At 38.1% G+C, this 17,139-nt stretch overlaps 1 protein-coding gene across 2 annotated transcripts in view; it reads right to left on the bottom strand.

Annotated features, from left to right (window-relative positions):
• The window catches only part of ADAMTS18 (ADAM metallopeptidase with thrombospondin type 1 motif 18), a 203,419-nt gene that overhangs the window by 113,136 nt on the left and 73,144 nt on the right, over nucleotides 1-17,139 (bottom strand). For both annotated transcript variants that reach the window (XM_072635876.1, XM_072635877.1), the window contains 2 exons: nucleotides 13,988-14,147; nucleotides 9,344-9,449 (listed from right to left, as the gene is read on the bottom strand). In XM_072635876.1, coding sequence (XP_072491977.1) covers nucleotides 9,344-9,449; nucleotides 13,988-14,147 — 266 coding nt within the window. The remainder of the gene's footprint in view (nucleotides 1-9,343; nucleotides 9,450-13,987; nucleotides 14,148-17,139) is intronic.

The following is a 17,139-nucleotide window of genomic DNA, read 5'->3' on the forward strand; positions in this document are numbered from 1 at the left end:
TAGGTATCCATACAGAGTATTCAAGAATCAAAGAATCACAATGGAAGAAAAAAACAAAACAAGTTATTGTTTAAAAGAAAGGTATTAGATAGGCATAGGCAAGTGCCATTTATTCTCTGTGTAACTTTGGTCAAATTTCTTGCTCTTTCTCAACCTGTTTCCCCATATGTTAAATAAGGGTTTTAGACTAGATCAGGGTTCTTAACCTGGGATCCACAGACAATGGATGTGTGAAGAGATTTCAGGGAATCCATGAACTTAGATGGGAAAAATTACATCTTTATTTCAATATAATTAGTTTCCTTTATAATCCTATGTCTTTTATGCATTTAAAAACATTATTCTGAGAAGTCCATAGGCTTCACCAGATTGCCAATGGGTCTGTGATATAAAAAAATTTCCATATTCTATGGGTCCTTCCGGCTTAGACATACTATGTTTCATGTTCTAATGATTTATGTACTGAGCTTCCTTTTAGTTCCAAGAGTCTCTGAATCTGTGAAGGTTTTTTACATTATGCTGGAACAGCAAAAGAAATGAAATATTTTTTCCTACCATATTCAACTTAATTCAGTAAAGTCATATCAAATGCCTAATGTATGAAGACCACTCTAGTTGGTACTGGGTAGAGGTGGAGGGGGTATGGCACAAAGATGAAATGTGATTCTTCCAGTACTCATGAAAAGTTTATATTCTATTATAGGGGATAAAACATGTACTTATATACTCCAAAATTTAGAAGAAATCTATGATTTCATCCATGTGAGTTCTCCCTTCATGAATGTAAATAATACCCACATCCCAGCAGAAAATCTTCACCAGTTACTGTGGTCAAAACAATCTTGATGCAGTGGCTCAAAATTAAGGTGATGAAGTGTAGCTATGATGGTCCTTGGATGATAGATACATATCTCCAGAGCCATCATTTGAAGCTTTTCCAGCTTGGAAAAGCCAAGCATTTGCATTCTCTAGGGTCCTCTTCACACCACCATAAGGCCTCGGAAGAGGACAAGGGTGAAGGCACACCAACCATCACAATAGAAACTGAAATGTGGTGCAATGTGGCCCAATAAGGAGGTATGGTCCTAAAAGAGGGCTTTGAAAGATATAAACAGGGAGAGACAGATCAATAAATCTGAATAATTACTACACAGAACTCTCAGGTCTATAGAGCTAAAATTAAATGAAAAGGGAAGATAAGTCTTATCTAAGTGGGAAAACAGGTTATCCTGGGGTTTGTTATGGATATGGATGTTAACATCAACAACAACCAATCCCATATGATTCCTATTTTCTATTTGGGAAAGAGTAGTGGATGGGTATAGAAAGATTTTCCTAAATAATAATAATAAATCACATTTATAGAACACTAAATATATTCAATTCCCTAAATGGTAGCCACTGAATCCATAAAAATTCATGGGTACAGACTGTCCAAAACTGGAAAGACTTACCTTTGCACATCATTAATTCCTTCACTATCCAAAGGGTTTTGAAGCAGAGACTAGATAACCTTGTTAGTGATAGTTTAAGTGAGATTCATGACTTGAATTGGAGCTAGACTAGATGGTCTCTGTGAGTCCCTTCTAGCTCTTCTGAATCATTCCATAATTTTAATATTATCTTGTTTATTTTCACTGTCACTTGGCAATATATCCCCAATTTTACAAATTAAGAAACTGGGCATAACAGAGGTTAATAAGTGACAGAGAATCATGAAATGCTGGAGTCTGAAGGTATCAGAACTATTGACACATCCAACCTTCTCCTTTCACAAATGAAGAAACTGGGGTCCAGGAAAGGAAAGTGACTTTCCCAATATGACACAGTTAGTCATCAGAGATTGGAAGTCAAGTGAAAGGATAATAGCATTATGAAATCTTGAAACTGAAAGACCTTGGAGATCATTCAATTCAGTCCCCACATTTTATAGACAAGAAAACTGAAACCAAAAGCAAGTTTCATGACTTTGCCAAGGTCATGAAAGCAGCAAGTAGCAGAGATGGCAATCAAATTCAGTTCATCTGTCTGAAAATCCAGGCCTCTTTCTACTGTATTACACTTCCTCACTCATGAAATGCTGCCCATCACAGATCCTGGAAGAGACTGGGCAACATCTACCCTTCCTCCACCCCATGACTCAAACACTGGATTGCTAAGACACAAGATCAACTCTACCCTGGGCCACTTTGATGTGCATTCTCTGAGATTCAGATGAGGAAAATAATGGACCACAACATAAGAAGTTATAGACGCTGCAGGAAATCAATCAAAAGAAACTTGAGGATGACATTCTATATTAAGGAAAGGGGAGAACTGATGATTAATCTAATACGTTCAGACTGGGTAGCTAGTCATTCTAGAACTTGGGGGAATGCCAGTGTTTATTTCTTTTTGTCCAAAAAAATGAGTCTAACTGATAAGTCATTAATTTATTTCAATAAATAATAATAGCTGACATTTGCATAGTGTTTTTAAGATTTGCAAATAGCTGCACATAAATTATTTCATTCAGTCCTGACAAGAACACTGTGAGGGAAATACTGCAGACATTATGAATGTATTAAATTCACATATCTGTAACAAAATTACAAAATTTCCAACCTGAAAGGGGACCTCATACGCCATGTAATCAAACTCTACCTAATCAAAAATTCCAAATCTACTCCTCCTCTAAACTTCTGTTTCTATCGACGTCACCATCATCCTCCCAGTCATCAAGGTTCATGACTTTGGAACCATCCTATACCTCCAGTACATTTCCCCTTTCCCCTTATATCCAATCAACTGCCAGGTCTCAATTCTACCTATACAACATTCTTACCACCATCCTCTTCTCTGTAGTAACATGACCACTACCCTAGTATTCAGGTCCTTATTATATTTAGCCTGTAGTATGGCTCTAGCCCGCTAAATGATCTCTAGTTCCTCCCCTTTCTAATCTATCTTCCATAGAGCTGCCAAAATAATCTTCCTAAGACCAAGGTCTGACAGTATCACTCATCTACTCTAAAACTATTTATGTCTTTCTCTTGCCTCTAGGATTAAAATAGAAATTCTTTAACTTAATATTGACGATCCACTGGTCTTGTTCTTACCTGTCCTTATTCCACACTGTTTCAGAAAAAAAAAAAAAAACTGTTGCCTGAATTCAACAATCTATATCTTACTTCCATGAATGGGCACAAATCATTTTCCAGACCTGGGATATATTTCTTTCTTACCTCTTTCAGAATCTGTCATTTTCCAAGGGAAATTTTTTCTGTTTACCCTATAGAGATTGTAGTATTTCCCTCATTAATTTATTTTGATACTTATTTGCATAATATATGCAGTATTTGCATAGCAGATGTTATGTCACACACACACACACACACACAGACACACACACACACACACACACACACCTTGGCTGAATATAAGCTCCTTAAAGCAATGGACTTTAATTTTTGTTCTCATGTCTTTAGTACGCAAAACAAAGCCTTATATGTTAGTAGGCACCTAGTAAGTGTTTGCTGAATTGAATCCCTGATAAGGAATCATCTAATGACATCTTGTATGTGCAATGGTTACAGCACTGTACTTGGAATTAGGAAGAATTGGGTTCTAATACTACCTTAGATATTTACTAACTATGCAGACCAAGGCAAGTCATTGGACCTCTCGGAGATTCAGTATTCTTAACTGTAAAATGGGAGCAATATAGCACCTCTCTCACAGGATTATTGCAAGGATCAAATGAGATCACATGTAAAGTGCTACATAAATGCTGTTATTATGAGAATCTGCTGGAAATCTTCCAAAGATTGAGAATTCCTCAGGAGCTCACTTTGGAGGAAGCCAATTCCATTCCATGGAATAAAGGAATTCATCTCTGGTTCTATTCTAAGGAAACAGGGCCACATCAGGCACTTTGGCATAGCCTTTTGGACAGATAATTGCTAAGCAGTTTTTCCTCACATTGAACTGAATTCTGCATCTCTAACTTCCAACATTTTTTCATCTAGGGTCAGGCAGGACCAGCTGAATTCCTGTTCCACAGTCTACCCTCCTATTTAATTTTATTTAAATTGTCAACACATTCAAACTGTAGCATCCTGTAAGGCAGAATAGTGCCATGGAAAGAGCCTTGGATTTAACGTCAGGAGACCTGGATTCAAGACATGACTATCTCTCCCTGTATGACCCATAACAAGTGATTTTTCCCTGTTTAAGATTATTTCTTTATGTGTAAAGATGAGGATAATAATACTTAAAAACTCTACATCACAAGGATGTTGAGAGGAAAATATTTTATAGTCTACAAAATGACAAACAACTGGAGATATTATCATTCAAAAGTAAAAATTTTAAAAGGCTGCCTTCTTAGATTCCTCAAAAAGAAGAAACTGTAGATTATTGGCAGGGAAGGTTGTTTTTTTTACCACTATCTTCATGATTCCATCACAGGGGGTGCTCCTCACATCCCAGTCCTCCGCTATGGAGCCCCTCTCCAATTCCAGTCTACCCTGTATGCACTGACCACGGTGACCTTTCTAACATCCAGGTCCAATCATGTCAACCCATTACTCAAATAAACTCTGGTACTTCCCTATTTCCTCCAGGATAAAATATGAAACCCTGTTCAGCTTTGAAATAACCAGGTCTTTTTCCTGATACTTTTTAGTCTTACTCTCTCATTCTTCTCCAGGCTCTGTCCCTTACTCTCTGGACTTTTCTCCATTATACCAGAGCAGTGTTCTTGCTCTGGAACCCCACTCCACTCTTGGGGTCATCTCACCCTGTAAGATCATTCTGCCCTGTGGTCCCTTCCTCTGATTGGTCAGTAGCTCCTGGAACCTACATTTTACGGAAAACACCCAGACCAGCCACACTCATTCCTTCACTCCACTCAGGGCTCTGCTCTTGATTCTCTGGACTTCTTCCTCCATTCCCCAATTCAGGTTCCTTCTCTCTCCTCCCCAGCCTACTGCAGCCCAGAGCCTGCTACATAATAAGCACTTCATAAATACTTGTTGACTTGACTTCTTGTACTTTACTCCTTTCCACCTACTCTCTGATACAGTCACACTTACTTCTTACTCTTCCTTGCACTAGATGTTCCATTTCTTGGCTCTGAGCATTTTCACTGGCCGTCCCTCATACCTGGAATGTTCCCTTCCAATCCTTACTCCTGCCTCCTGGCTTTCCTGGTTTCTCAAGACTCAGCTCAAACACAGTCTTTTGCATGAAGCCTTTCCTGTTCTTCTTTAACACCGATGCTTTGCCTCTGAAATTATCTCCAATTTACCCTGTTCATATTTTGTTTGTATATAGTTGTTCGCATGTTGTCTCCCTCTTTGAAAAATAAGCTCATTGAAAGCAGGACTATGTGCTGCTTTTCTTTGTGTCTTCCTGTGCCTCGTGGTAACCACCTAATAATTGTGGATTGACCAATTGACTGACCCAGTAACAGTCCCTCCACACTTTAGGATCCAGTCTTTGTGAGCTGGTGTGGTTGAAATAATTTTATCCTGTGATGGTCAAACCTCCAATGGGTCATTCCACAATTATGTAACCAGGGCTGATCATCAGATGCATTGTCCAAAGCCAGGTCCATACTTGAGGTCACAGTACCTGTCAGAGCATGTGCTGCATGGACAAAGCCTTCCAGATCCCAGGGTCACATTCTCCAACAAGGAGACTATGGAAAGGATGACAGCAGACAGCAATGGGCAAAATTCCCAAAGAGGGGTGATGTTGTTCTCTTTCCTAATTAGTGATTTCAGGAAAGGATCTTCTCTCCTCTGATTAAAGTTAGGTAGAGGCATTTTACACCCAATGTCTTGGCCCTTTCATTCATGACTCTACACAAAAGGCACTGGGATCATATGGGACCCTTCATTACTCCAGTTCATCTTTATGTATGTAGATTCAAAGCAATATGTACAGATGTGCCAGGTGATCATTGAGGGAATAACTATGAAAAACACAGGTCTACAGAAGGCAGGTAAAGTACAGTGGGTATAGAATTGAGGTACTAGTCTTAAATGTAATGCTGCCACTGTAATATCTGTATGATCCTGGACAAATATCTTCTCTGTGCTTTAGTTTGTAATATTAGAAGTTTGGACTGGCTAATCTCTAAGGCTCCTTCCAGCTCTGAAGAGTATGATCCTCTACCTTGGTAGGGTGAGGAGGCAGACGTACAGAACAAAATAACTCATATTTAGAGAGTACTGGGAGATCCATGGATAAAAAACTAGAAAAATGCAAAATATTCTTCTGAGTATGAGAAAGGTCATGATTTGGATTTCCAGCAGAGAGATGTGTCAGTGTTGTGGTCTCTAAGCAAATTTTAGCATGGAAGTAGGATTTGTGGTTTATGAAAAAATGAACTTTTTTTTGTTAGATATTAAACTGATGCTTATTTTAAAAAGCTGGTTAGAAATCTCTAGGGCTCAGTGTCCACTTTGGTACAATAATGGGCCTGGACTGCATGGTCTCTAAGGACCATTCCAACTCTGACTATCTACATTCTAAAGTCTCTTTCAACTTTAGCAGTTTATGATTCTTGTTTCTATTCAGATATGTGATTGCATCTGGGTAGGGAGTTCCAGGTGAGGAATTTACTCTACCAAAGCAGATCAGCACTTTCTTTGTAATTTATAGCCTTGGAGTTGCCTGGGGGCCCTAAGAGGTTAAGTAACCTGTGCAGGGTTGGATAGACCATACCTGTCCAAGACAGGAGTGGAATCTAGGCTTCTCTGGCTCCAAGGCTGGTTCTCTATCTGCTACAATACACTGCTTCTCTTATGAGTCTAAGCAGAACAAAAAGTGACCTTATTCTCAAGTACTCCATCTCTCCCCATCCTTACAAAATCCCTAACACAATCAGAAAATATATTTTACATATCCAAGTATCCATGATATCAGAGCTATTTTTTTCTTTTGTCACAATTCCAACAATGTTAAAGGAGACCTCAAAAGACATCTGGTTCAACTACTACCTAAATTATGAATGATAATAAGTGAAATTTTTATGTAGCTTTACAATTTACAAAGCACTTTACAAACACTATCTCATTTGGCCTCAAAACAACCTCATGAGGCATATACTATGGTATGTGTATGTTTTGTAGATGAGGAAAGTCATGGAGATTGAGTAAAGTGCCCAAGGAAACAGAGTAAATGAGCATCAGAGGCAAAATTCAAACTCCTTGCCTCTGATGCTCTCTCTGCTAATACCATACTGTCTCTTTACCCCCTCTTTGATATCCAACAAGTGGTTTCTACCAGAAGACCTCCAGTACAATGAATTCATCAACTCCTGAGCTAGCCCATCCTATTGTGGGACATTCCATGTCCACAGATTTATATGGATTCATTGGTCATTATCCAGGGGATTGAAGGTGAAAATCTGTTGACAGTAGTTTGAGAAGAAGGGGCTTCCTTGGTAAAAACACACACAATTTATCTATTTAAATTTTCTCATCATGGTAACTGTATGCACATTCCTTATGAGAATGAGAAATGATAGGTGGATGGAATAAATGCAAACCTGGGGTCCCTGAGATACTACTATGAGAACCACAAAAAAATGCCTTCAGTAATTTGGGTATCTTGGATTTGTGTTTTGGAAAGAGCACAGGATCTGAATTTCCTGGTTTCAAATCCTAATTCTGACATTTTCTAGCTCTGTGACCACAGGCAAATTCTTTGAATTTAATTCAATTCCATTCAACAAGAATTTATAAAATGCCTCCACAGTGCAAGGCACTGTGCTGGGCACTATGGATATGAATGCAAAATTGAAACAAGAGTCCCTGTTTCGAGGAGGTTGTGTTCTGTTATACCTTCCTGAGTTTGTTTATCCATCTGTAAAATGGGTATGATAATCATAGAACTGAAGAATTTAGGGTCAGAAAAGACTTCAGTGACTATCTATTCCAACCTTAGCTGAAATGTATTCCCACTATAACAAAGCCAGCAAGTGGTCATCCAGTATCTGTTTGAGAAATTCCTCCAGTGGGGAATAATCTACTTCATTCTAAGACTGCAATTCCATTTTTGAGACAATTCTAATTGTTGGGAAGGTTTTTCCCCTGACATCCTGTCTAAAATGTCTTTGCACCTTCCATTCATTGTTCCCATTTTTTTCCTCTGGGGCCAGACAAAATGGGTCTAAACTCTCTTCCACATGACAGGCTTTCCAATAACTTAGCACAGTCATCATGTTTTGAAAACCTTTACATGCTAACAAATATAACTGTTATTATTATAACCATAAATCTGAGAATAGAAAGGAACTGAACAGCAATCCCTGACAACTAAGGATCCAAAATCTAAATGTTGACTTTTATAGACAGGAAACTCCCTTTCCTAGGTCTGAGTTTCTTCTTTCTCTCTATAATACAAATCCAATCCAATATACACGTGTTCATTAAATACCTACTATGTACAAAGCACAGTACTAGGTGTAAGAGACGTAGAGACAAAATGTTAAGTCCTTGACCTTTAAAGGTTTACATTCCATTGGGGAGATACAACATGTAAACAGATAAATTGGTGTAATAGAAGGTGCACTGGATTTGGAGTCCAAATCCCAGCTCTGTGACTTACCTGTGTGACCCTGGTCTAATCACTTAACCACTCGGAGCCTCAGTTTTGTCATCTATAAAATGAAGGTGTTTGACTACATGTCTGCTAACAGAAATGTGTAATAGAAAAGGATTTGTAAACTTTTAAAAGCATCTAGAAATTGAAACTATTATTGTTACCCATTGCTTTCAAAGCAATATGTTCAGAACTGCCAGGTGATCTCTGAAAGTGACAAGTCTGGCCATGTCACTCTCTCACTCAAGAAAGTCCAGTGGCTCCCTCTTACCTTTAGTAGAAAATGCAACATCCCTGCCCCTTTTGGCTTTTAAATCCCTTCACAAACCATCTCCTGCCCTATTTAACTTTAGTTTCCTTGGCTTACTCCACATTTTAGACAAACTTTCAAGTTTGCTATTCCCCATAAAAAATATTCCAAATACTCATTCCAATGCCTCTGTACCATCTGCTCCCATGCACTCATCCCTCACCTCTGCCTCATGGAATGCTCAAGTGTCAGCTCCTGTTCTGGTCTTCCCAGTTTCTAATGCTATCCCCTAGACATCTCGTTATGCTTAATTTAGATTTAATTTTCTGTACACAAGTAGTTTCCCCACAACAGAATATAAGACTTTGGAGGGCAGCAACATTCATTTTTGTCTCTGTACATCCAGTATATTGTACATTCGAAGCCTGACACATAGGATGCACTTAAATGCTTGTTGAATAAATGAATGAATGAATGCTGACTCAAATCATCACTTACTTGTGGCCTGACTCATGAGCTATGGTGAACGCCAGACCAAGCCCTGTGTCTTCATTAATGGTGCAACTTCGATACTTGCTGCACATTCCACTGATGGGAGCAAAACCTACAGGAAACACCAAAGCCAGATGTTATTCCAATTTGCTATGTATCACCTAAGCATGAGTTCTTTTTCTTACACCCTAAGGCAGGGGTGGGGAATCTGTGACCTCAAGGCTACCTTGAGGTTGTTGGTTCCCTACCCCTGCAAAAGGGTTCAGGGCAGAGTTGGCAGTGTGTACAACTGTATTTAGCTCCCTTTTCTATAACTAATATCACCCCAAATTTAAACAGAAGAAAACTGCACTTCTCCATTCAAGTTGCCCTATACTTCCTTAAGGCAAGGAGATTTTCCTTCGGTTGGTTCTTGAAGGCTGTGCCATCAAAGCACATGCTTCTAGAAGGTCTTAACTATCTGGAAAGGCTTCAAATAGGGCTTCTGGTGCTGATGACTCAATTCAATCCAACAAGCATTTAGTAAACACCTACTGTAAGCCAGCTGTGCACTGGAGATACAGAACCAAAAATGAAAACAGTCCCTTTTCTCAAAGAGCTTATATTCTATTGGAAGGATACAATACATACATACAGATAAATAAATATATTGTATATACAAAGAAAACATCATATGTCCATTTAGGAGAATTAGCTCCATATAAATCTGTTAAAGAAATTCTAACAAATGGATTTCTCCAAACCCAACCTCTTCTCTGAGCTCCAGTCTTTCATTTCTGCATGACTTCTCCACCTGGATGTCCTATTAGCCTCTCTAAATCAACATATCCAACATAAAGTTCATCATCTTCCCTCTAAAATGTACCTCTGCTCCAAACTTACCTATTTCTGTTTGTGAACATCATCCTCCCAGTCACCCAGACATTATACCTGAATCATCTTTGAATCCTGTCTTCCCTGTGATTCTCCACATCTAATCCACTGCCAAGTCCTTGTTGTCATTGCTATTGTCACAAAATCTCTCCCACCATTCCTTTCTCTTTTCCTGCACTGACACTATCCTAGTTCAGACTTCCATCACCTTTCACTGGCATCGTTGTACCAACCCCACTACATGCTCTCTCTGCCTCTCCAATTCATTCTTTACAAAGCTGTCAAAATAATCTCCCCAGGGCACACGCCTACCCATGTCACACCCAGGCTCAAAACTTTTCAGTGGTTCCTTATCGCCTCTAGGATAGCCTACAAACAATCTGGTCTGATATTTAAGGCCCTCTACAACTTGGTCCCACCTTATTTATCTAGCCTTATATAACATGTCTCCACCGCAGGTACTCTGAACTTCAGCTAAACTGTATTCTGAGTTGTTCCTGCCTTTTCCTATTGTTAAGATACCCCATTCCTGGAACAAAATCCCTTCTCTCTCCTTTCAAAACCCTTCTCCTCTTTCGAGGTTCAGCTCAGGTGCCACCTTCCCCATGCAGCTTTCCCTGATCCTTCAGCTAAAAGTGAGTTCTCCCTCCTCATATCTTCCTAGACTAAGTTGTTTGGATCTCTCCTTTGGCCACCCCCCACCCCTCAACTCTATCACTCCTTTATATCTTATATAGCTATGTATATGTCATAACCTACCACTACTATCCAAAAGTTTAGAAGCTTCTCAAGGGCAGGTGAGAAAAGGATGGTTTGGTAGATATAAAAATGGATAGACAGATGATTGGTACATAGAAAAATAGATGGATGGATGGATGGAGAGATCAATGAGATATAAATAGAAAGACAGATAGAAAATTTGTTAAAAGATTATTGGAGATGTTATTGAAAAAATTCACGAGTTAGACAAGTTGACCTCAGAGATCTCTTCTAACTCTGGGATTATATGATTCTGTGGTTCACTCCTCAGAAGAGGATTAATCAATCAGAAGAGCAGTGTTCAAATTCCAACTTCAGAGTAATTATTTGTCCTTATATGGTCACCATCTCTTTCACTCCTGCTGTCCACTGGGACTAGAAAGGCTCAGTCTAATCCTCTTACCTCCTTTTATGACCAATGGTAGTAATGGAAATACCTGCTCTTTTAGAGCTAGTAAGTGATGGGGTATGAAAACTATTTCAACTTTATAGAGTGCAGTTTAATCAGTCTCAAAGTATCTTAAATTAATAACAATTCATATTTCTATAGCACTTCAGAGAAAACTGAGAACTTTCCTCAACTCTGTTATGTAATAAAAGTATTAATATTCCATTTTACAGATGAAGAAACTAAGGCTTAAAAAGAGAAGTGACTTGGCAAGTGACATAGGGCATCAGAATCAGGACTTGAACTCAGATCTCTTGACGCCAAGTATATCTTATAGGCATCGTAGAAAATAACACTAATTTTTTTTAATTCTAAATATCTAATATATTGATAGGACTGGTTACATAATAATCAAAAAATACTTGCTGACTAGTTAGATGTCACAGTGGATAGAGTGCTGGGACTGGAGTTATAAAGACTCATTTTCCTGAGTTCAAATATCACCTCAGACACTTACTAGCTGTGTGACCCTGGGCAAGTTATTGTTATTATGGCACAGGTATAAGTCAAAGTGTTTACCTTTCTTGTCACTGACAGACCAAGTGAATCACAGTGTTTAACTAACTTACCAACGTTGGCACTGGTGGATATGTAAGAATCTTGATGCCAAGTGAGTCAAATTCTACTAGACTACCCATCTTTTCATTACATCAATGACCAAACTCTGGTTCAGTGGAAAGAGTTTTGAATTTGAAATGAAAAGATCTGGGTTCAAGTGAAGTTCCAATTGGCACATCTTTGCATAACCCTGGGTAAAATATTTAATTGTGTCTGAATCTAAGTTTCCTCATTTATGGAAAAGAGATAAATTTTGCAATTTATAACATATGTATATTAAGTACCTCCTATGTAAGAAGTCTGGGCCCAGATCTGAAGGAGTTACTAAGTTTAGATAAGACTTCCCCTTTTAAATAAGCCTCAGAGTCTAGCAGATGTTGAGTCTAGTAGATGGGAAAAGTATGGCATAGTAACTGAGCCCTGAATTTAGGCTCGAATCCTGAACACCTGATTTCAAATCTGGCCTCAGACACTTACTAACTGTGTGACTCTGGGAAAGCCATTTAACCTCTGTCTGACTCAGTTTCCTCATCTGTAAAATGAGGACAAAAGTAATACCTGTTTCCCAGGGTTGTTGTGAGGAACAAATAACAAAATAATTGTAAAGTGCTTAACACAGTACCTGACACATACTAAGTTCTATATAAATGTTAGCAGTTAAATATTATTAGTTATTATTACTTACATAGCTGTCAGAGCATAGCAAAGTTACTTAATCACTTTTTGCATCTCACTCCCTACCTCAGTCCCCTACCAAAATGTCCTCATCAGTGAAAAGTAGAGGTTGGCACAAATGGTCTTGATGGTTCTTTCAAAGTCTACGTTCTATGCCCTTCCAGCAACTACATAACACTCTAAGGACAATAAAGAATCAGTGTGGTGGAATGTTAAAAGAATGTAACAAGACCTGGGTCTGAGTCCTAGCTTTCACAGTGATGTTGGGCAAATCACTTGCTCTGTGCTTCAGTTATCTCATCATGAAATAAATTGTGAGAATATTTAAGAATCTGAGAAAATCTGTGCTACTACTCCTCAAAAGGGTTGTTGTAAGGACAGCAATTTGTACACTAGAAAATTTACAATCCAATAGATGCTTAATAAATATTTGCTGACATGAACTGCTGACATGAAACTATGAATTTGATCATCTTTCAGCTTAAGGTACATTTATTCCAACTGCTTCATTTTCTTATAAGGAAGCTGAGGCCAAAAGGAAATGATTTTCCCAAAGTTACGCAAGTGCTGCTGCTACTGTGACCACTGCTGCTGCTGCTGCTGCTGCTACTGTTACTACTATCACTGCTGCTGCTGCCTTCCTACTGCTGCTGCTGCTTTTACGTGATGCTGCAGCTGTCTTTACTGCTCCTGCTGTTGCCTTCATTGCTTCTACTACTACCACTACTACTACTGCTATAGTTGCTGACTTTACTTGCTGCTGCTACTACTACCACTGCTGGTGCTGCTGCTGCTGTTGCTGCTACTGCTACTACTATTACTAACACTAATAGTATCTATATTACACTTTATGGTTTGCAAAGTACTATGTTATCTCCTTTTATCTCATAAATTCCATGAGTAAAGCATTATTATTACTTTCATTTTACAAATGAGGAAACTGAGGCTAAGAGATTAAGCAATTTTCATAGGATCACTCAGCTAGTAAGTGTCTGAGTCCGAATTAGCATTTCAGGTCTTTCTGACCAAGGTCTGACATTCTATTCACTATGCCACCATAAGTGAAATGGCATTTTAAGGTTTCCTAATAACTTTATTCACAATAACCCAGTGAAAAAAAACGATGCAAGTATTTGTTATTTCTCAATTAACTGAGGTTTGGAGAAAGTCAAGTTAACTTGCCCAAAGTCACACTTCTACCAAGGTTACCACCTCTACTTCAGTCTAATTTATCTGGCTCCTAGAACAGGATGCTTTCCTACTGATCACTAGTTGTTACTGAAAAGAAAAAGGTCTAATCAACATTGAAATTTTGTGGGGCATTTTTGGTACTGTACCTAGAGTGTCACATGGCTCATTCTTCCAGGAACAGATATCCAGTCCTGTTAGTAAGATAGCATGATCATGTCGCTTGTTGTTTTTCCCGATGAGAGCAGACTGCCACTGACAGAAGCTATTCAGAGATTGATCTGCATGGTGATTGATCAGTAATCCACCCTACAGGGAACCGACACAAATCAAAAATATTAATAAGCGACAAATGATTATAATCAACCAAAACTTGAACTACATCAATTTGGAAGAAGAAAAGTAAACAGTGATCAATGTCACTCTCCTGCTCAAAAACTCTCCATATTTCCCTACTGACTGCAAGATCAAATACAAACTTTCTAACACAGCTATCCTAAGGTCATTTCTGTTCATTCATTCAATAAACATGTGTTAAGTATCTACTATATACAGAAAACTGTGCTCAGCACTTACTAAGGCATAAAGATTAAATAAGATATGGTCCCAGTCCTTATGGAACTTACAGCATATTGGAGGAAATAAGACATGTCTAGAGACATCAAATACAAATTAGAAGATGATGTGTACATAAGAGGACTATAGAATTTAGAGCCAGGAAGGCTGTCAGAGGTCTAGTTCAAAGACCTCAACTGACAGAAGATGAGACCAAAGACCCAAGAGGATGAGTGGCATGTCCCTGGTTACTCAGGTAGTATCAGAACTCAGATTCAAATTCATAGCTCTTTGGAGTATATGGGAGGTATAAGGTCAGACAAAGGAGGATCAATTCCCACAAGGTGCATTAGTGACAGCATCATAAAAGAGGCAATATGTGAACCATGCTTTGAAGGAAGATGATAATGCTTAATATTTATACAGCGCTTGAAAGTTTACAAAACACTTCATTTACAAAATGAATGATCAGGATTTCTATTCTGTTCATGAGGAATCTAAGGCTCAGAGAGATGAACAGACTTGACCACAGTCACACAGCTGGTAAGGGTTCGAGGAGGGACATATGAAGAGATAAAAAAACACTTACCTGCTCTTGATGATTTCCAGACACTAGTTCCAACCAGATGCCATAATAATAACCATGATGATAAGAAAGTATCACTTCCTCATCCCACTATCCTCTGTGCCAAGCTGATCATCATGACAATTTAAAATAGAGCCAGAGTATAACTCTATGCTGCCCAATTTATTTCTTTGACTTAGGAACAGTTGCATCACTTACTTCCCAACCCCAACCCCCATGTATAATAAAAGCATCTATCAATACCTCTTGCATGAATTCAGCCAACAATGCATCAACAAAGAAATATTAAACAAATGACTGAGTCAAGGGTATATGTTGGCAGAAACTTTATGATGGTCATTCAGACCCATGTCATTGCCACCAGTAATGATAGAAATATTATTCTTAAGGAGTCCTGATTTAGTGCTCAATGTACATTGTGGAAGGAAAGGGTAGAAACTGTGCAACACATCACTTCCCACTGTAAAAATTTTACTACCCAACAAATGCCTAGCAAGACACAACTTGGCAGCTAGAATTATGCATCAGAAGCTAGCTGTCTTTCATGGACTGACAGATGACAAATCACTACACTACAAACAAAGATCTCAAAAAATCCTGAAGAACTCAGCCAATAAGTCATACTAATAGTGGATCATTATCACAGAATAAATAGTTGTTCACAATCATCCAAACATAAAACTTAAGAACAGTAGTTTAATGGGTGTTACCATAACAAATACTCATTCAAATATTCATACTGTTACCACAAGAAATACTCCAAGCTACCTGGAATGAAAAATTTTCAAAATATAGAGAGAGGTTAACAGATGTGATCAATATCATGGGGGAATGGGATGAGGCACATCTCATCCTTCTTGTCCTGTCTACTACTGGAGTTTTACTGAGAATGGGATATTTTCAGTGAGCCTACAGAAGATTATCTTCCATCTGAATATTTTCATTGAGTATAAATAGTTATTTTATTGGCCCTTACAGTCATCTGTAAAACATTAAATAGAAAAGAATAATAGTAAGATAACAATTTAAAGAAGGACTTTCCTATCTGAACCCAAAAGAAAAAGATGGATGATGATGATGATGATGATGATGATGATGATGATGATGACGACAACGATGACATATCAAAGGGACTTCTAACAGGGATTCAGGATTGTTGCAATCCAGTTGTTTCAATCATAAATTACACAGTAGTTATCCTTAGGGAGCCCAGATTTATAGATTACTCTGGATTATATAACACTTTAATAGAAACTATGCAACAAATCACAGCATGTTACAAAACTTTAACATCTAACTGATTCCTTTCAAAGAGATACAATCAGGTAGCTAGAATCTACACCAGAATTTTCTTTTTAAAACTAATCTGTGTACTGCAAATACTAAATGCCAAAATATTCTTGAGAATTCAGCAAATAAACTATAACGGAGTGATTGTATCATTACAGATAGGATTGTTGCCCACCACCACCAAGACACAATACTAATTCATAAAAATTTAAGAACATTTTAAAGAGCGTATCGCTATTCTTAATACTCGTAATCTCCAAACGACATGGAATGAGAAGCTTTCAAAACGTAATCTATGTTAAGCTCTAAATCAGGGCTTCTTAAAGATAACCCTTCTGCAAATTGAAACCATGTTTAAATAAAGTGAGGCACATAGTATCCCTTTCTTCCTGTTTATTATAAGAGTTGTCCCAGTGATGTTTCCAAGTAACCTATCAGTTATCAAAAGGCAGAAGAGAAAGGGTGAGCAAACTATGGGCTACTCAACTTGACTTTGATTTTTGACAAAATTCTACAAATAAAGATTTAATTGACAAACCACAACCTGAGGACCAAATCCTGCCTGCTGCCTGCTTTCATATAGCCAGCCAGCTAAGAAAAGTTTTTACATTTAAATTTACAAAAGCCATTTTTAGCTTACTGGCCATATAAAAGAAGGTAATGAGATAGATTTGGCTCTTTGGCCATAGTTCACCAATCTCTGTTCTAAATATACTATAAAGAGATAGTGAAAATCTAGAAACGAAATGGTGATAACAAAGAATTAGTACAGCTTCATTAATAGGTCATTCCAGACTATCCTCATTCCATTTTTGAGAGACAGATCTGAAAAATCTCTTTCACTGGTACATCATCCATATCCCACTCTAA

The sequence above is a fragment of the Notamacropus eugenii genome, chromosome 1, assembly GCF_028372415.1.
Source record: "Notamacropus eugenii isolate mMacEug1 chromosome 1, mMacEug1.pri_v2, whole genome shotgun sequence".
Taxonomy (NCBI): Eukaryota; Metazoa; Chordata; class Mammalia; order Diprotodontia; family Macropodidae; genus Notamacropus; species Notamacropus eugenii.